Source organism: Lampetra planeri, chromosome 4 (genome assembly GCF_965212315.1).
Source record: "Lampetra planeri chromosome 4, kcLamPlan1.2.h2, whole genome shotgun sequence".
Classification (NCBI taxonomy): domain Eukaryota; kingdom Metazoa; phylum Chordata; class Hyperoartia; order Petromyzontiformes; family Petromyzontidae; genus Lampetra; species Lampetra planeri.
In genome coordinates, this window is record NC_136110.1 from 13,736,740 (window position 1) to 13,759,140 (window position 22,401).

General features: G+C 48.6%; 1 protein-coding gene across 1 annotated transcript in view; it reads right to left on the minus strand.

Moving 5' to 3' along the window:
• The window catches only part of CRTAC1 (cartilage acidic protein 1), a 634,231-nt gene that overhangs the window by 410,052 nt on the left and 201,778 nt on the right, over window positions 1-22,401 (minus strand). Inside the window, exons 4-5 of the mRNA XM_078593311.1 lie at window positions 9,708-9,844; window positions 4,977-5,133 (exon numbers count right to left, since the gene is read on the minus strand). Coding sequence (XP_078449437.1) covers window positions 4,977-5,133; window positions 9,708-9,844 — 294 coding nt within the window. The remainder of the gene's footprint in view (window positions 1-4,976; window positions 5,134-9,707; window positions 9,845-22,401) is intronic.

Below are 22,401 nucleotides of genomic sequence, written 5' to 3' on the forward strand. Positions count from 1 at the left end.
AACATAACCCGGCGAGTCACGGCACCCCTCATGTTTGGCCCACGCACACACCCGTCACACACTCGCACACCGCAACGAACGGGGGGCCGACATTGCGCACCGTCGCGCCAACACGCACCACTATGGGGACTCAGATCGAACCCAGGCAGTGGTCCGTGTTGGCCCATCGCGTTGTGGCTGCATCGTCGGGGTCGTCAGCCGTGGTGGGGCACATTGACGGGGTTGAGGTGCGCATCCTGGTCGATACAGGAGCATCGGCGACCATCATTTCGGAACTAATTTACAATATTCTCCCTGTCCAGAGCCGTCCTTTACTGCCGGTTAACGTTCCATTCTATGCTGCTAACGGGGGCTCACTTGGCATCATTGGACAGATTCGAGCACAAATTTGTATCGGTGATATCAAATTGTCCGGCCCGATTTTTGTTTCCTCCTCGCTGGCGGTTCCGTGCCTGCTGGGGACGGACTTCTTGGGCAAAATGCTGATTCGTATTTTAATAGACCAGGGCTGCATTGAGCTCCCGTCGGGCCGACGCATGGCGTTTCTGCCGTCCCCCACTGCGGCTCGGACGGCGTTCGCGACGGTACCGGCGTTCGTCGTTAAAACGGTTCGCGTACCGCCGGGGGCACAAATGTTGGTGCCTCTCAAACTTCGTCGGCCCTTCACTAAAGGCATTGGGGACCAGGGAATTCTGCTGGGGCCATCCAGGGCCGGGGTTAGCGGACCTCATTTAATTCCGGCCCAGACCATCGTCAAAGGGGACGGGGACCCTTTCATCGCGGTCCTCAATGTGGGGTCGCAGACGGTGGTGGTTCCTCAAGGGACCGTGCTTGCTCACGCAACGCCGGTGCCCTGTGAGGAACCTGTCGCGAATCACGTAGGCACTGTCCCTCTGCCGCATCCACATTCGGACACCGATGAAGGGTGGCTCGAGGCGCTTTGTGCGGGATCGACGGACCTGTCGGATTTAGAGCGTCAAAAGCTTAGGACACTGCTGCGTGAATTTTCCGACGTTTTCAGTCAGAACAAATTCGATTTGGGCTGTACCCATCTGCTGCGTCACCATATTGATACAGGTGACAGCGCGCCAATACGCTAAAATCTTTTTCGGTTAAGTCCTGCCGAAAACGACCATGTCAAATCGGCTTTTGATGACATGCTAGCCGCCGACATCATTTCTCCCTCTACCAGCCCGTGGGGAGCGCCGATCGTCCTGGTTAAGAAACAGGATGGCTTGTTGTAGTTTCGCGTCGATTTTCGCCGCCTCAACAAAATTTCTGTTGCCGACGCATACCCGCTCCCACGGATTGACGAATCGCTGGACGCCTTGGCGGGAGCGCGATTCTTCTCCACATTGGATTTGCTTTCGGGATTCTGGCAGCTTCCTCTGGACGATGATTCTAAGCCTAAAACTGCATTCCGTACACCGCACGGCCTTTTCCAATTCAACCGGTTGCCGATGGGACTCCACTCGGCGCCGGCAACTTTCCAGCGATTGATGGAATTGGTTTTGGCTGGATTGCAATGGGACTCGTGCTTAATTTATTTGGATGACGTTATCGTCTTTAGCAGAACATTTGACGAGCATCTCCAGAGGTTGCGGGCAGTTTTCCTCAAAATGCGGGCTGCTAATTTGAAATTTAAACCCCAAAAATGTCATCTGTTACGCGAATCTGTGCGTTATTTGGGACACATCGTTTGACGCTCAGGTATTGCTACCGATCCCGCCAAAACGCAGTGCGTCAGCTCCTGGCCGACTCCCACCTCTGTGGGAGAGGTAAGGAGTTTCATTGGATTTGCGTCGTATTACCGACGCTTTGTCGCGGATTTTGCGACAATTGCGAAGCCCCTACACGCTTTGACGTCAAAGGGGGTCCGCTTTCATTGGGGACAGGCGGAGGAGGCTGCTTTCTGCTCCCTTCGGGACGCTCTGGTCAAAGCTCCTCCCTTGGTTTACCCCGATTTTTCTAAACCCTTTGTGCTCGACACCGATGCGAGCAACACGGGTATTGGGGGCGTGCTTTCCCAGGTGGTTGACGGCGTAGAACGGGTAGTCGCGTACGGTAGTCGGGTGTTGTCTCCAGCGGAGCAAAGATATTGTGTCACCCGTCGGGAACTGTTGGCAATTGTCTATTTCATCCAACAGTACCGCCCATATATGTACGGTCAGCGTTTCACCGTCCGTACAGATCATGCGGCACTACAGTACGCCCTGCGAGTTCAACAACCATCGGGACAATTGTCTCGATGGTTGGAGGTTCTCCAGGACTTTGATTTTGAAACCACGTACCGTAAGGGCGTTCGCCACACCAATGCGGACGCTCTGTCGCGCATGCCAACCACCCCCGAATGCGCATGCCTCCTGGGGTTGGGTCGTTGCAGGCATCCGGGTAAAATACCTGTTCCGGTCTTGGCGGCCACCGACGACGCAGCGTCGATGACGAATTCGATCGCACAACAGGGAACAGATTCCCTGTTGGGGTTGCCTGTCACTGAATGGGGGCGCCTACAGATGGAGGATACCTCCCTCCTCGCGTTGCGTCGTCGCGTCAGGGATGCTGGGCGGGGGAGGGGTGATGCCGACGCATGGGAAATGGTCACGGGTCTGCTGATGCATTGGGATATGAAATCCCATCGACACCGGCTGGTGGTCCCTTCTGGGTTACGGGGTAAGGTGGTGTGGGCCGCTCATGAGCGCCTCCTCCACCTGGGGACCCAAAAGACCCTCGCCTTGCTCCAGCTTGATTTTTTTTGGCCGGGCATGACAAGGGATGTTGCAGATCTGTTGGGGTCATGCCCTCGGTGTGCGCAACGGAAACCACCAGCACGGGAGTCTAACCCGCCTTTGCAGTCTATCAAAGTCTCCAGAGTCAACAAACTTGTCGCGCTGGATATTCTGGGCCCATTCCCCGCCACCCCCAGGGGCAATAGATATTTGTTGACCGGGGTGGAGTACTTTACGCGCTGGCCTATGGCCTGGCCCCTGGCCAACCAGTCGGCAGCAGCCATCGTGGAGGCCTTTGTCCAGGGATACGTCCTGGACAAAGGTGCTCCGGAGCGGCTGCTGACCGACCAGGGCAAATTTTTTTCCGGCAAACTGCTCCAACAAGTCTGTGAGTTCCTGGGCACGAAAAAAATTCGTACCTCTCCCTATCACCTGCAAACTGACGGGATGGTCGAGCGTCTGCACCGAACCATCACGTCCATGTTGTCACAGCAGGTTTCGGACTCACAGACCGATTGGGACCTGCAAATTCAAGGGGTCCTGGCAGCATACAGATTGGCCCCCCATGCGGCAACGGGATTTTCCCCCTTCTTCCTCATGTATGGCCGCGAACCTGACCCACCTGTTCGGGCCCAGCTGCAGATCCCCGCGCCGCAGGGTAAAACTAAATTGGCCGACCATGTTAAATTTAACCTTGCTAAATTAACAGAGGCACGGGATGCTGCCATGCAAAATTCCGACCTCCGTCAGCAAGCTAATGAGCGGCTCAGACTGGGTCGCGCGCACGTGCTACAGTGGAAGCCGGGGGACAAGGCATGGCTGCACTGTCCCCAGGTACCACTCGCGACCTCCTCTAAACTGGTGCGGCCGTGGCGGGGCCCTGTCGAGGTGGTTGAGGTTTTGCGGCCTCAGTGCGTACGCATCAAATGGGGGAAGCGCCGGTGGTTTGTGCACCCCTCCAGATTGAAACCCTTCGTTGCGGTACGCAGTCCCACTCCACACACGCGTGGCCAAACATGTGGGGGGTCGACCGACTCAAAGGGTCCGTCTCCGCTGCTCTCGCCTGACGTGTTGCCGGCTGTCCCGCCACCAGGTGCACCAGGAATGACGGGCTCACGCCCGACAACCCCTACGGGGGATGCCGAGGGTCTCGCGACATCGAGAAGAGACTCACTCGGAAATGGACAGTTGCCACCCGACGGCCCGCCATCCGGGGTTGCCCCGTGTAACGGGCCTGCTGCAAGGACGCGCAAGAATGCGCAGACTCTTGTGATGCCCAAAAAGAAAAAAAAAAAATTTTCACATGTTATGTTCACTGTGTGCTGCGTCGGTGGTGTGTTCCTGGCACATTGGATTGTACGTATGTTGTGTTCACTGTGTGTTGTGTGTGTGCTGGGGTTCCCTGCAAATTGTATATACGTTGGTTTTACGAAATTCGTATTTATTCGGGGGGGGTGCGTCGGGTTATTTTCCCTTCTTGCTTTTCTGGTTCTTGTTGTTGTTCTCGTTCGCGTTATGGTTGAAAAAAATTGTGAGGCACACGCGGGGTCGAGGGGTAAATAAACTTTTATTGTCGTTGTTGCAGCCGGGACGGCTGCGAGCTGTACAGGGGGGGGTGATGTAGGGGTGTTACGGAGGGGCTGTATACATAGGATCACACGGGAAACAAACACAGTGGGCGGGGCTTCGTGAGTGCACGGGGAGGTGCTCTCAACGACGTCCACACCGGGCAGCCCGGGGGGCTGGCCCGGAGTTGTGATCCCCCAGGGCCCCACCCCTCAGCGGGGGGTTTTGGTATAAAAGGGGATGAGCCGGAGAGCTCGGGGAACAATGTTAAAGCTAAACCAGTGAAGACCGAAGATCGTCTAGCTAGAGCCCTGGACTCCCCTGGGTCGCCGCCCTTATCAGGGCCGCGCAGGACCGAGCCAGCGGCGTGGTCCCGAGAACCAGAGCTAGTGCTCTGGGACTCCGGGTACCGTAGCCCGACTTACCAGTGTCGGGCCAGACAGCCTCCTCTAGCCCGTTAGTGGAGGACTAGGAGGTAGGTCAGATAGGGCTAGCAAGTGTGTTCCCAGCTAGCCGGGTGAGGGGGCCGATACCCCCTCCAGTGTTGTATGTCCGCAGTTGTGACAACTATCGCGGAATAAATACGTGTGCCTCAACCCCAGCGTCCAAGAGTTCTCAACGATATTACATAGGTAACACTGGATAGCTGCGACAATGTGACCAAACGGAGATGAGTTGATATACCTGTGAACTTGTTGACTCCGGCCTCCTTGGCCACTTCAGAAAGGATGACAATCCCTCGAGCGACGTCGCTGGCCGCCTCGTCCATCTCGATGACAGCGTGTGGGCCCACGCCGTCCTTCGCGTAGTTTGCCACGTAAACCGAGTAGCGGCCCGTTCCCTGGCAGAGGCACGCGACGCGGCTCGGTGAGTACGTACGTATGTTGAACTTCTTTTGTACAGTACGCAGCCAACCGTGCTAATCGAAATTGTCACTCTCCCAATACAGTATACACATGGTATTTTTTCATTGTTACTTTTTCATTAATATTATTATTCCACTTGTTTACCCAGGAAAGTATCCCTGAGTTTCAAGAGGGAGGGTCCTACTAAGCTTTTGCAGTAGGGGTCAATGATTGCTATGTTTCCCAATTAAGGCGTTTGAGGTGTAATTTTCCAAATTTGGCAAAGGTTGGAGATGAACGATGGAAACCCTTGTATGGCCCTCGCTCCTGTTGAGTATTATTTTTTAACAAGATATCGTTAATATGCTACTAGAATGAAAACATCAATTGCCATTTTGATTTAAAAAGCATCTAAATGCAACCACATCTCAAGATGTTGTAAAAACACTGGGACATGCATCACGAGGTGCAACGAGGGATGTATGAGGGGCAATATAAATAATACTACGACTATTACCAGGCAAGGCTCCACTGAGTAATATAGCTTTCTTCAGAGGCGAAAATTTATAGCAGCCAAATCCTCTAAATGCACATTTCTTAATGTGCAGAAAAAAATCGACAACCACTCCAAATATACAAGCATCGGGGTCGGGATCGAACCCACTACCTCCTACATACCAGGTTAGGGCGTTAACATTTCGCCACCGCTGCACCCATGTCATTTACCCGATTAAGGAGGAGTGGAGCTCGGTAGATGGACAATGTTAGCATTGACAACACTAACAAACAGACAGCTAAATCTTGACTTAAAGCTTTCGTGACTGCAGGAATTCCTATTCTTTGGGTCATTCGGTAAAGTCACGTAGATAGGTTCAAAGAAAATAACAAAAAACTACGATATTTCGATCGCAACACATCAGGAATGACCGCTTATTTTGCGATTGAAACGTCATAGTTTTTGGTTATTTTCTTTGAACCTATCTACGTGACTTTACCAAAAGACCAAAAGAAAACAGACAGCTTTCACAAAAAAAAGGTATCAAAAGAATCACAACCTTATCCAAGAATACTGAAACTCAGCTGCCATAACTGGGCACTGTCCACTTTGCACCTAAACAATTCAAAAGCAAAAGTCAAACTCAGTATAAACGTCTGCTCTCAGTCACAAAAGACAAAAACCATGTTACCTTGGTGTCGCTCTCGATCAAAGTTCACGTTCATGGAATAACTAAAACAGTGAGCAAATAAACTAAATCCCACATTGATGTGATGCAAATATTAGCTTGAACTTCCTGGGGATATCATACCAAACCCTTTAAACTGCACCACTGGCCTATGTTTACTATATATCCATCACGTCATCAGTGCTGCCAATTCCCGTTAGAGGAACGTCACCAAACAAACGTCAAAAACCCCCCCAGATGTCACAAGGTAGACCTTTTAAAGATGTGAATATCGTCACGAGACAATTTACCGAGTATTAAACAAAGTAAACTGATACAGGATCCTTAATAGATACCCTGGAATTCCCCCAATGTTTGCATCTTGTACTCGTTCCCAAACAACATTTTTTCCCCAGGAAAACCTAGAAAGTTGCGAGATATAGCGACAAAATCGCCAAGTTGGCAACACTACACAGGACCACTGTGGTAATAAAATATTTTCAACTGCCAAAAAACAGCTGGCCGGCGTAGCTTAAAAAATACAAGATGAAAAACTTAAAATTTCAACTAAACATAGGCTAACGTAGCTTATGGTTATGTAAGGTCATGTGGGGACACCTTGGGGTAATGCAAGGGCCACGTAAGGACACCTCGGGTAAAATCATTCATGATCGAGAGCACGCGCACGGCGCGGGGAAAGCATTGGGGATTGGCGGAGGATTCCGAAAAGAGGAAATTGGCAGGAGAGGGAAAAGAGGGAGAGGAGAGAGTTGGAGGCAGGCGACGTTTAGTTTAGGGTATTTTGCTTTGTGACACAGATGGTCCCATTTAGCCAGTTAACCCGGCTATTTTACGCGGGAGGTTCGTTGTGCTGCGTGAGCACAGCAGCGGCAACAAAAACAACAAAGACAAAAACGTCAATGGTGCAGAGAAAGAGTACAGCAGGGTCCTTATGGAATATTGCACAACTAACAAACGAGGTATTTGAACAGTCGTAAACAAAACACATGCAAATCAAAACAGTGCAGATATAATATGAAAGCAAGAGGTGCCCGAAAAAGTTATGTACAGGTAAAAGTAAGCTCTATCCAGTATTTTAATTTAAACAGTGACATAAAACACACGCAAGTCGAAAAAGACAGTGCAAACATGCGGGAGCAAGTGACGCCAGAAAAATGTTCTGTACGGGTTAAAGTAAACTCTGTGATTTGGTTTGACTAAGGAAATAAAGAGGGGGAGTGAAGGGAGGGAACCAAGCTGTAGATGAACGACAACGAGTATTTTCCAGCAACATAGATCAGGGCTGTTAGAAGAGAACAAGGGACAGAATTTGTGGGATAGAGGATAGCGAGGAGCTTTGAGAAACCTTCCGGGAGGTTCCAGAAAGATTGAGGCTATATAAAGGGGGTTGTGACATATGCGGGACTTTTTGAGGAGGGACTGTAGAGTAATCTCCCATGAGTGGTATTCCCTTACCGAAGAAATATTTAAATTAAACTATTTTTTTTAGTTTACCAGGTAAGGCCCACTGAGCTATATCGCTCTTTTTCAAAAGCGACCTGACCACAAATGATAGAGCAATGAAGTGGCCTATAGTGTGGAAATTTATCGCAGCCAAATACTCTAAACGCGTGTTATTATAAATGTGGAGGTAAAAACCGGAGGACCTGGAGAAAAATCCACACGACCATGGAGAGAACATGCAAACTCCAAAAATACAGGCGTCAGAATCGGGATCGAATCCACGACCTCCTGTATATCGGACGAGGTAGTTAACATCTCGCCACCGTGGTGCCCACTTGCTACCGTGGTGCCCAAAGTATCATCACTCCTCAGCCATTTATAAGGTCGCGCTCATTACACACAAAGTGCTTGCCACAGATGAACCACAATACTTCTCTGATCTCATCAAGGAACATAAACCATCATGCAAACTCCGGTCATCCTAGCAGCGGCGGTTTTTTGGCTAACCATCGAACAAAGGAGGTCACCGCATTGTGCGCTTTCAGAAGCACTTCTGCGGCCGTCTGGAACGCTCTTCCTTTTGATATCAGGAACCCACTGGAACTATGCACTTCTAAATCCAGATTGAAAAATAATTTCTTTAGAACTGCTTTTTGTGTTTAGTTTGTTGTCCTTCCCCGGCACCTCTGATTAGCACGCTTGGCTACATATGATGTGAAAGAAGCTTAACATACATACACATACATAGCCTAGCTCCCTGCCTCCAATGAAAAGTGTGCAGAACAAGGGCTGCGAGTAGCATGTTGTTAGGGACACAAAGCAGCCTTGCTTAGCTATGAATTCTGCATCGCTCTGGCTCGCTCGAAACCATTCGTGAACTTGTCAGATAAGGTACTGGGAGCACGGAGCTGTTGGCTATAAATTAAGAATAACACTTAAGAACAATTTCGATTTAAAGCTTTCGTGACTGCAGGGATTCATCTTCTTGGTTCTTTCGGTAAAGTCACGTAGAAGGGAAGTAATAAAATAATTGTTTTATTATGTTTTATTTTTATTATTTTATTACTTCCCTTCTACGTGACTTTACCGAAAGAACCAAGAAGACTTAAGAACAACACTGAAACAAACACGCAAACTTGGGCGGTCAAATTTTATGCAATGCCACATTGTTTTCTGTTCAAACAACAGAAACATCTTGTAACAAAAACAATTGGAAAAAATATGCACGCAGATATAATGTGTATTATTAAAGATATATACAGTATGTTCTCCTATAACGTAGGTAGTTGCGTTCCTGAAGAACACCGCGTTATGGAAAAATTGCGTTATAGTAACTAATATAATATAGGGTAAAGCACAGTCCGCAATAACACGTGAGATGCGTACGCAGGCCGAACAAAGACTGAGGCGCATGGGTAGCATCTAGAAGCATCCAGCAGCATCCCGCCTTGTGTGATACTACGCTGAGGCAGTCGTACAACCGCTTATTCCTACCTGTGTGACGTTGTTCTGTCGACTAATTCGCATTATATCCAATTCAAGTCACGAAACCAAGACGCGTTAAGTGAGAATCGACTGCGTATATATATATAAACTTCGATTTAAAGCTTTCGTGACTGCAGGGATTCATCTTCTTGGTTCTTTCGGTAAAGTCACGTAGAAGGGAAATAATGAAATAATAATAATAAAACATCATAAAATACAATTCTCACGACAGCGTCTGAAGTCATTCAGACGCTGTCTTTCCGACAGACCTGTTCTTCACCTGAGGACGGCTGCTTGCGTTGTGGCCGAAACGTCGTGAGAATTGTATTTTATTATGTTTTATTTTTATTATTTTATTATTTCCCTTCTACGTGACTTTACCGAAAGAACCAAGAAGATATATAAACTTGTTATGTTGTTACAGTGTATTCATCGATGCTTGGAAATGCGTGTAATACCCTCCTGTCGATGCAGGCAACCGAGCGGCCAGCAAAGCGGGAGGCGACGCCACGCTGCACATTCACCGGGTCGCTAAGGATGTCCTCCCAGCGCCCATTACGGAACTTGAACAGCTTATCCGAGTAAGTTGCCATTCCTGCAGGGCACAGAGCAGGGGATAATATATATGTAACATCGGTGATGCGCACATTGTTCCACACAAAAACAGCACTGTGGGCGAGATACGCGTATGGCCCTTACAGGTGAATAATTATTACATTTGGTATTTGTGCCATTCTTTACAACCACAAGCTTATCAGGAAGGAGCTCTCTTGCACGGACGGTCATAGCCCGCCAGTCGGGTGACGATGTTGTTGCTGTGTGGTAACAAATGGGGTCATTTGCAAGAGGAGTGCCGACCGAGGGGTTCAGAACGGAAGGAAGACTATGTGGAGCAAAGCCAGAGGCAGACCGATTTAGAATGTGGACATCAAAAAATGGTGAACATCAGAGAAGTGTGAAGGGATAAAAATTAATGCAGAGAATAAGGGAACTTTGGAGAGCACGAGAGGAGAAGGCACCCGATCATGAGCTGTTTGTGCGTTTAAAACAGCATTGGGTCTAAGGCAGCCAAACGCAAGCATAAAAATATAAAGTCCACCACAAAGACGACGGTGTTTTTAGCTTCACATTATATAATGAGATAAATCTCTTAAAATAAATCGGTTTGTTTGATTGCATATTTAAAATTAACTGGACCAAGCCAACAACTCACATTTACTTTATTTCAAACTAAGACATTTGCAATGTACAGTATGACGTAATTTGCATACAAATGAAGGACACTGGCCGTCAATGAAAATTGAACGACTGTACGTTGTTTCCCAGAGGCTCCATGGTTGTCCACTTTTGTTTTCAAATGAGGCCTTGTGAGCCGTTTTAATTAATATTGGTTTTAGACCAGGTGACTTGAATACGATCATGCAATGATATCACTCAAGAGCAAACACAACTTAAAAGGTCAACCACAAGGGAAACCGAGCATCGTGAATAACCAGGGCACACGTCGGGAGAGAGATAAAGGCTTTACAGATGGGGACTTGAGAAAAAACAGAATAGGGAAACTTGGCATGCAGCAGTTAGCAACGTATGCAGAACGTGGATATGATTTCGCAAAACATGGACATCACGTAAATTATAACTTTTATGAAACGCGTATGTACGGGATGCTGTAATACGTTGGTACGCAAGCACAGTGCAATAGATGCAATTCCAAGCTTTTTGTGTTGTCAATTACCCACAGCTAAATTAATATACATTTTGGTCATTGTATTGATTTTGGCTTTCTCACGATTGCTAGGGGCACACACATCTGGTCCAAGTTCTTTGGTGTTGCACAAACGTCCGTGGAAAATACATCCGAGATGTTTTTTCTTCAATTTCAGACAATATATTTATCTTCGTATTTATTTGATTGTCTTAAAAAAAGAAAAATCATAAAATGTGACCTTCTGTTTTTAATAAAACAGATGCTTTTTCCTTGTTGTTTATTTCTCATCAGCCTGAGTCGCAACCGAGCTCTAATGACACCGCGATCCCCCAGGATTTGCATCCTGCAGTGTGAGGAATGCTGATTTAATGTCCCATGCTTGAGCTACCCTGGCACATATGGAACTGGAACAAAAGCATATTATAAATGCATATGCAGTATACTATAAATCACAATGCACATTTCAAGCAATTACCTCTATTAAAATGTGTATGGTATATAACAGCAGTTTGTCACTCGAACGAGCGTGGTGGAGTGCCCCTCTAAACATTCACGGTCACGAGACTGTGGCGGGATTCCACGTTCCGATGGCGGGGAGTATTTCGTGTGTATATATTTGTTATAATGCATTGTCAGGAAAAAAGGCGACTGTCATGTTTATGAATACATTTCGAGTCCCTTGCATTAATTCCTTTGTTGGGGCTAAATACCTCCTGTGTCCAAGGAGCGAGATCTAAACTGCAAGCATGATGATGAATGTATTAGACAAGCTAGATTAGCGATGAATTACCCACTTGTGCAGGTAGGCTCATTAAGCTACAGGGGTAAATGGAATCCACACAGTTGGCTAAAATGTTGGTGACTATATTGCAAGTAATCGAACCGATCAAGCATCCATGGCAGGTTCCCGTAATATACAGTTGAAAACAAACGTTTTAACAAGTGCATAAATAACTGCCCAAGTATATCTCGTGGAGATTCTTTCTCATTATATCATTGGTAAGCATTCCCACACATCGAAAGAAATCACTACAAATCTAGTTCAGCCACGTTCCATCCATGTTCCAGCCAGTCAGGGTTGTTTCTAGGAACGGTTCTGAGCAATGCTACGGTCCTCTAATAGAGCTGCACGACATAATGCCGAAAAAGAGAAGTTGCCGAGCAGAGAGATACATGACAGACGTGGCCGCTTGTGCCCATCCTCGAGGGAAAGTGGTCCACCCTCTTTCTGGAAAGGAACCTAAATTTAACTTAACACTTGCAGAGTTTCCACGTCAGCCTCCATCACAGGCAGCGTCAAGGTACACGAGATGTCGCATAGAAGCTGTTGTTGTTGCTGCTTCATGCCAGTAGTGATGTGCCAAGAAAGTAATGGTGGGCAGTAAACCAATGCACGTTCCCCATATGTAGGCTATACCACAAAACATCAATACTTTTATGCAATCGTTTGTTTTAAAACAGCACTCTTTGCTCGAAAATATATATTATACATACTGGAAATCAAATGATTTGTAGATAATTTGAGAGAGCAAATAAACTGATCTCTCTCGGCACAGGTTGCTGTTTTAACAGACCATACATTGAGATTTTTGGTCTTACTTAATGACGAAACATTGCAAAAGTTAATAATCTCAAAAAGGTAATGTTTTTTGTATTGCTTATTTTGTGTAATACAATTAAATTCAACAACAAGGGCGTATTGTATTTTCATTTCATTCTCTTCGAGCAAACCGACGCAAAACGTTTCTACCTTCTAAAAACTCTTAATTATAATTGGCACATTGTGATCGGTCAGTCCTACAACGAGAGGCTGCGGCATTCATAGATAGGATTTGATGAGGTCAACTTACAAATCAGCGTCCACTTGGTTTCAATACGTATGCAGTATTACATTTTATGAGAGGGTTTTGTTTGGGTTAGATAACATAAATATATAAATGTGTTGTTAAACCCACCACCACCCGACACAGCCGATTAGTAAGGTTTGTCACATGAACAAAATGTGCCAATTCGTATCTAGTTCAGCACACGACTGTGTTGGAGAGTAAACCCACAATATTTACAATTGTCTCCAACACACCAGTGTGCTGAACTAGTAACGAATTGGCATGTTTTGTTTAAGTGATAAACCTTGCCAATTGGCTGCGTCGGGTGGTGGTGGGTTTAACGACACATTATATTTACGAGATCTAAACGATAAAAACCTCGATTTGGGATAATGATGGTCGCAAAACCCGACGTGTTGAACAGTAATGCATTTTGTTTAGATTTTCTTACCTGATTACAGTACCTAATACTCAAGGCCAAGGGACGCTAACACAGTGGTGTACTTGGTTATCAGTGCACTGGAGTTGTAATCCAGAGGTCGCTGATTCGATCTCCCGGCTCGACAGTTGAAAGAACGTAAGTTTATTGTTTTTAAATAAATATATAACTTTTCTTTTTTCATTCTATAACCCAGAATGGAAAGCAAAAAAAAACAGCAGGTTACGTGTACCAAACTCGGAGCAATGCACCCTCAAAATTTAGTGATCGATCGGAAGCGCCCGGGCTCACTGCCCTACCGCAGTAGGGGTAACGATCGGGAGCAGTGGATTTAAGGGGGAAGGCAAGAAAATGGGGGAAGGGGTGAGGGGAGGAACAATGTAACCGCAATGTAAGTTTCTTAAATTCCACCTCCACCACCTGCCCCACCAACTCGGTCCACCCAGTTGTATAAGTGGATTCACCACAGTCAATCGGCAGGTCACGTGTGGTGGAATACTTCTGGCCTGCATAGAAGGGTAGGCCAAATGCCCTGCAGAGGGGGGCTCTCTCGAGATCCATCTCGTTAAGACCCTTCTGCCAGCCGTGGCGTGAGCGAGCAATTGCAGGGCAGCACCTTTAACTTTGAGTACTCAAGCCACAATTGTTTACATTCATTCAGAGACAAATATATATTACTAGCAGAAGTACCCGGCGTTGCCCGGGTGAAAAATATATTTCTTAATAACCTTACATATAAATACAGATACTAAGGTATTGTCAAAGCCCGGTGGGCTTTGACAATACCTTTCACCACTCACAACTCACCGTCACCACTCATCCTCACCACTCCCACTCACTACTCACCCTCACCATTGACCATCACAACTCACCACTCACCAATCTTCCTGACCAATCTCCCTCACCCTCACCACTCACCCTCACCAATCACCAATCACCACACACCCTCACCACTCACTCTCACCACTAACCCTCACCACTCACTCTCACCATTCACCCTGAGCATTCAGCCTCACCACTCACCACTCACTCTCACCATTCACCCTGACCATTCAGCCTCACCACTCACCCTCACCACTCACCCTCTCCCTCACCAGTCACGCTTACCACTCACCCTCACCACCACCACTCACGCTCACCACTCACTCTCTCCCTCTCCAATCACCCTCACCCTCACCACTCACCCTCACTACTCACTAATCACCCTCACCCTCACTACTCACTAATCACCTTCACCACTCACCCCTAACCACTCACCCTCACTACTCACCATCACCACTTACCCTCACCACTCACCCTCACCACTCATCCTCACCACTCACCATCACCATAAACCCTAACCACTCACCCTCACCACTAACCCTCACCACTCACCCTCACCACTAACCCTCACCACTCACCCTTACTACTCAGCACTCAACGTCACCACTCTTCGTCACCACTCACCATCACCACTCACCCTCACCACTCACCACTCACCATCACCACTCACGCTCACCACTCACCCTCACCACTCACCACTCACCCTCACCACCACCAATCACCCCTCACCACTAACCCTCACCACTCACCCTCACCACTCACAATCACCACTAATCCTGACCCCTCACCACTGACCACTCACCCTCCCCACTCACCCTTCCTACTCACCACTCAACCTCACCACTAACCCTCACCCCTGACCACTCACCCTCCCCACTCACCACTCACCCTTCCTACTCACCACTCAACCTCACCACTCACCCTCACCACCCACCACTCACCCTCACCACTCACCCTTCCTACTCACCACTCAACCTCACCACTGACCACTCACCACTCACCCTTACCCTCACAACTCACCCTTACTATTCACCACACACCCTCACCACTCACCCTCAACATCAACACTCACCCTCACCACTCACCCTCACCACTCACCCTCACCACTCATTCTCACCACACCCTCAGCACTCACCCTGCCCACTCACCCTCACCACACACCCTCACCACTTAACCTCACCACTCACCCTCACCACTCACCCTCACCATTCACCCTCAACACTCATCCTAACCCCTCTCCCTCACTACTCTCCCTCACCACTCACCGTCACCACTCACCCCTCACCATCACCACTCACCCTCACCACTCACTCTCACCATTCACCCTCACCACTCACCCTCACCACTCAACCTCACCACTCAACCTCACCCTCACTACTCACCATTCATCCTGACCAATCACCATTGACCAATCACCACTCACCACTCTCCACTAACCCTCACCACTCAACCTCACCACTCACCCTCAAAACTAACGACTCTCTCACCACTCACCACTCACCCTCACCACTCACCCTCACCACTCACGCTCACCACTCACCCATCACCACTCACAACTGCCACTCACCCTCACAACAACCACTCACCCTCACCGCTCACCACTCACCCTCACCACTAACCCTCACCATTCACCCTTACCACTCACCCTCACCACTAACCCTCACTATCACCACTCACCCTAACTACTCACCACTCAACCTCTCCACTCTTCGCCACCACTCACCCTCACCACTCACCCCTCACCACTCACCCCTCACCACTCACCCTCACCACTCACCCCTCACCATCACCACTCACCCTCACCACTCTCCCTCACCACTCACCACTCACTCTCACCATTCACCCTCACCATTCACTCTCACCACTCACCCTCACCACTCACCCTCACCACTCAACCTCACCACTCAACCTCACCCTCACTACTCACCATTCATCCTGACCAATCACCACTGACCAATCACCACTCACCACTCTCCACTAACCCTCACCACTCAACCTTACCACTCAGCACTCACCACTCACCACTCACGCATCACCACTCACAACTGCCACTCACCCTCACAACAACCACTCACCCTCACCGCTCACCACTCACCCTCACCACTCACCCTCACCCTGACCACTCACCCTCACCACTAACCCTCACCACTCACCCTTACCACTCACCCTCACCACTAACCCTCACTATCACCACTCACCCTTACTACTCACCACTCAACCTCACCACTCACCTTCACCACTCACCCTCACCATTCACCCTCAACACTCACCCTAACCCCTCTCTCTCACCACTCTCCCTCACCACTCACCATCACCACTCACCACTCACCCTCACCACTCACCCCTCACCATCACCACTCACCCTCACCACTAACCCTCACCATCACCACTCACCCTTACTACTCACCACTCAACCTCACCACTCTTCGTCATCACTCACCCTCACCACTCACCCCTCACCACTCACCCCTCACCCTCACCACTCAACTTCACCACTCAACCTCACCCTCACTACTCACCATTCATCCTGACCAATCACCACTGACCAATCACCACTCACCACTCTCCACTAACCCTTACCACTCAACCTCACCACTCACCCTCAACACTCACCCTTAAAACTAACCACTCTCTCACCCTCACCACTCACCACTCACCCTCACCACTCACGCTCACCACTCACCACTCACCCCTCACCGCTCACCTATCACCACTCACAACTGCCACTCACCCTCACCACTCACCCTCACCACTCACCCTCACAACAACCACTCACCCTCACAACAACCACTCACCCTCACCGCTCACCACTCACACTCACCCTCACCACTCACCACTCATCATCACCAATCACACCCTCACCAATCACCACTTACCCTCACTGCTCACCCTCACCACTCACCACTCACGCTCACCCTCACCCCTCACTAATCACCACTCACAACTGCCACTCACCCTCACCACTCACCACTCACCCCTCACCATCACCACTCACCCTCACCACTAACCCTCACCACTCACCACTCACTCTCACCACTCACCCTCACCACTCAACCTGACCACTCAACCTCACTACTCACCATTCATCCTGACCAATCACCATTGACCAATCACCACTCACCACTCTCCACTAACCCTCACCACTCAACCTCACCACTCACCCTCAAAACTAACGACTCTCTCACCACTCACCCTCAGCACTCAGCACTCACCACTCACCCTCACCACTCACGCTCACCACTCACCACTCACCCATCACCACTCACAACTGCCACTCACCCTCACCGCTCACCACTCACCCTCACCACTCACCCTCACCACTCACCCTGACCACTCACCCTCACCACTAACCCTCACCACTCACCCTTACCACTCACCCTCACCACTAACCCTCACTATCACCACTCACCCTTACTACTCACCACTCAACCTCACCACTCACCCTCACCACTCACCCTCACCATTCACCCTCAACACTCACCCTAACCCCTCTCTCTCACCACTCTCCCTCACCACTCACCACTCACCCTCACCACTCACCCCTCACCATCACCACTCACCCTCACCACTAACCCTGACCCCTCACCACTGACCACTCACCACTCACCCTCACCACTAACCCTCACCATCACCACTCACCCTTACTACTCACCACTCAACCTCACCACTCTTCGTCATCACTCACCCTCACCACTCACACCTCACCACTCACCCCTCACCCTCACCACTCACCCTCACCACTCACCACTCACCGTCACAACCACCACTCACCCTCACCACTCACCCTCACCACTCAACTTAACCACTCAACCTCACCCTCACTACTCACCATCCTGACCAATCACCACTGACCAATCACCACTCACCACTCTCCACTAACCCTTACCACTCAACCTCACCACTCACCCTCAACACTCACCCTTAAAACTAACCACTCTCTCACCCTCACCACTCAGCACTCACCCTCACCACTCACCCTCACCACTCACGCTCACCACTCACCACTCACCACTTACCCCTCACCGCTCACCTATCACCACTCACAACTGCCACTCACCCTCACCACTCACCCTCACCACTCACCCTCACAACAACCACTCACCCTCACCGCTCACCACTCACACTCACCCTCACCATTCACCACTCATCATCACCAATCACACCCTCACCAATCACCACTTACCCTCACTGCTCACCCTCACCACTCACGCTCACCCTCACCCCTCACTAATCACCACTCACAACTGCCACTCACCCTCACCACTCACTCTCACCACTCATCCTCACCAATCACACCCTCAACAATCACCACTGACCCTCACTACTTACCACTCACCCTCCCACTCACTACTCACCACTCACCCTCACCATTCACCCTCACCACTCACCCTCACCACTCTCCCTCACCACTCTCCCTCACCACTCTCCCTCACCACTCACCCTCACCACTCACCAGTCACGCTCACCACTGACGCTCACCACTCACCCTCACTACTCACCCTGCCCACTCACCCTCACTCACCTCATCGCTCACCACTCACCCTCACCCTGACCACTCACCACTCATCCTCACCAATCACACCGTCACCAATCACCACTCACCCTCACCACTCACCCTAACCACTCACCCTCACCACCACCACTCACCCTATTCCCGTTTTAAAAAAAACTTGCTTACGTGTCGCCAAGTATGCTTAACATTTCACTAATTTAGATTTTGACATTACACATACAAAACGTCAGCTTGTACTACTGTCATGATAGCAGGTACCACCACCACAGTGATGGTGAGTGGTGAGGGTGAGTGGTGAATGGTGAGGGTGAGTGGTGAGGGTGAGTTGTGAGAGTGGTGAGGGTGAGTGGTGAAGGTGAGGGTGAGTGGTGAGTGCTGAGGGTGAGTGGAGAGGGTGAGTGGTTAAGGTGAGGGTGAGTGGTGAGGGAGAGTGGTGAGGGAGAGTGGTGGTGGTAAGGGTGAGGATGGTTGGTGATGGTGAGCGTGAGTGGTAAGGGAAAGGGGTGAATGGTGAGGGTGAGTGGTGAGGGAGAGTGGTGAGGGTGAATAGTGGTGGTGAGGGTGAGTAGTGAGTGATGAGGGTGAGTGGTGAGGGTGATTAGTGAGTGGTGAGGGTGAGTGGTGAGCGTGAGTGGTGAGGAGTGAGGAAGAGTGGTGAGGGTGAGTGGTGAGGGTGAGTGAGAGGTGAGTGGTGGTGAGTGGTGGTGGTGAGGGTGAGTGGTGAGTGATAGTAAGTGCTGAGTGGTGAGGGTGAGTGAGGGAGAGTGGTGAGGGAGAGTGGTGAGGGTGTATATATTTTTGCCTATGATGACAGCAGTACATGCTGACGTTTTGTATGTTAAATGTAAAAGCTAAATGTGTGAATGTGTGTGTGTGAGACACGCAGTTTGTTAAAAAGGGAACAGGGCGATTCTAAATGAATCTACAACCTTCGATTCCTTTTCGCGATTCAGAGAATTGATTCTTGGCGCGTTCGGTTTTACATTTTAAATTACACAGTTGTATTTTCATTGGTATGTTATGTTTTAAAGTTTTCAGAAGATTTTAAATGTATTTTGCCCCCGGGCAACGCTGGGTATATCGAGTTTATACCACAAAGTCGTCGCCTGAGACGCGTGGGGTGTCGAGGCCTAGTACCGTGCAGAGCCTCCGGCCTCGCCTAGATTGCCCACCCGGCCAAGGCTGAGTGCTGTGGCCGTCACCCCCCCCCCCCCCCGCGCTACAATAATACTGTCTAATCGCTATTATTTTATTATCTACCGACCCTATGATAGTAATTGCACGCATTGGGGTGGGGGGGGGGGAGTGAAGAGGACGTGAAACTTTGATGAATTTACCTCAGCGTCGCGTGTTAATGCGTGCGCATATTTTTAACGGGAATAAAAAATGGCGTCCACCCCGCAGCGACGGCGTTGCTGCCAACCGCCCGTTGCCAGGGGCAACCGCCTTCCCGCATGCCAGTCGGCAATACTAAATAAATAAATAAAGAGAAATCGCACTAAATCGATAATCGGTCCGATTTAAAGTTTAGAGACGAAAAATCGGGAACGCCTAAGTTTACCGCGGGGCCGGGGCGTGCCCACCTGCAAAATTTAATCTTGGCGAACCCCACGGTCCGAGAGCTACATCCCCCCGAAGCGAGCGTACGCAGACGGACAGACAGACAGACAGACAAAAAGTGACGTTTATAGGTAAGATAATGCATATTCAGAAAATAGGTGTTAAAAAGGTAATTATGTTTTTTTGTATCAAATGGGCTATATATGCCTATGCAGCCGATTCATTTATTGGTCATTGCAGATTACGTAAGCGTGCGCATTAGGTGCAAGTCACGGCACCCATTGTGAGCATTGTAGAAAAATGGAGATACCAACAGATCTGCCTGTTAATTGAACACAAACGCTGGCTGTCACGCAAAATACACCATGCCACAAAGGTGAGGACCAAAGCATTGCTCATGGGCGTCTGTCAACATTGCTGCCATTTAAGTGTGCGGAGTGTACATTCCGTTGGTGATTTGTTTCACATCCAAACAATTGCATCGCAAGTTGATGGTGTACGTCTTAATTGTGGTCTTGCAGTAAGCATAACCGGTAGGGCTGCTTGCTTTGATGTCCACGTTTATTTGACTTAAGTCCATAATTGTGATGTTTACACTTTCACACTTTTATGACTCTCTTCAGCATCACGTTTCTTTGCAAACATGAAAGATGAGGGTAAACCCTGTTCACAATGTGGCTTCATAAGCACCTTTAAGAACCATAGCTTGGGAGGTTTTTTGGTGTGAATTTAGTTTCAAAGGCATATTACTGAAACATAGTAAGCCGATATTTTCACGATTATTCCGGGGAAGTTGATTCTGAAATTGTGACGGTGCAATGAGATATATAGCTCCATCGCTGACTTAATCGCCTCCTATTATGTTTCGTTCTGTCCGTCCAGTGAGACTTTTTACATATCCGCTAGCTTTAGAAATTTCCTGCCAACCGTCAGACGATCCCCAGCAAGAGTTGTGTCATCTGGCGGCCAACATTGGTTTCACGTGTTGAGGCCGCTGTCTCTAGCTCGGGCAGGGAGTTCTCTATCCGCTCATTCACTTGGCTGAGCACAGTCCGCCTGGGAGCATATACACCGTACGGGTGATTTCACAGGAGATCCATGAAGGGCGCACTGGGGCAGCTGTGCGACCCGCTGTACAAATCTCCCTATCAAACAACCGTGTTGCTAACACCCCTGTAGCGAAGGTAATAGCGGGAACGCGTCCACAATCCAAACCGATTGTGCTTGTCCTGCGAGATGTACACCTGTACGGCCATATACCCACACTAAGAAGACCACATTCTCCGTGTTTTGTAACCGTTATTATTACTTGCCATTTCTGTATATTGTTTGTTAAGAGTGCTCATGCTTAGAAGGAGGTTGTGCCGAATATCAGCAGCACATTAATTTTCTCCGAAGCACAGCTTGGGTCCCCCATTCTGCACTCCCCTAACTACCATTTCTGAGAGATGAATGCCATTTTGAAGCGTGTAATACGTTTGACTCGTACTCCCTGGGATATTGCTCATTATTTCGACCCCTAACTGCCACAATCTGTCACTGATAGACACAGCCAACTTTAACTTTGAGATTTGTGTCCAACAGAGAGCATGACAAGCACAAAATTGACAGTGGACATCACTGATTAGAACAAAGAGTCCTGTCATTGATGCCATTTTTCTCCTGTATAAACGTTATTCTCTATGCTCAAATAAATAAATAAAAATATATAGTATCCAATTGTAAATAGCTGCCTCTCCGTTACATACAGCTAAAGTTCTATTTTAGAAATGTTTTAATTAAAACATTTATAAGTGAATACAAATCTAGAAAAGGCATTAAAAAATATTTAGATTTAACAATGTCGGGTGCAGATATGTGAGCACATTCGTTCACACCCCAGACAGGTATGAAACTCCTGGGTAATGCCCTATCGTCAATCACATAACTCACCAGCCACCATACCCAATAGACTTCTCAATACTGATGCTACTGTATCTGGTTGAGTACATATTTACAATCATTTGACATATTCTTTGGTTCTTTCGGTAAAGTCACGTAAGTGAAAAAATAATATAAAAATAAAAAAGAAAAATATGGATCTTTGCAGTCACGAAAACTTCAAATCTAGAATCATTTCACAGTTTTAGTACTTTATATCTCTACAAGAAGTGCCACGATAACTAAAAAATGTAAGCTCCTCTTAAGGCTTATGCACTGACAAATGTATCCACAAATGTTCCAAATTTCAAATAGGGTGCGGACCACGTCCGTAAACCTCTCTCACACGTACGGGATGAGATTC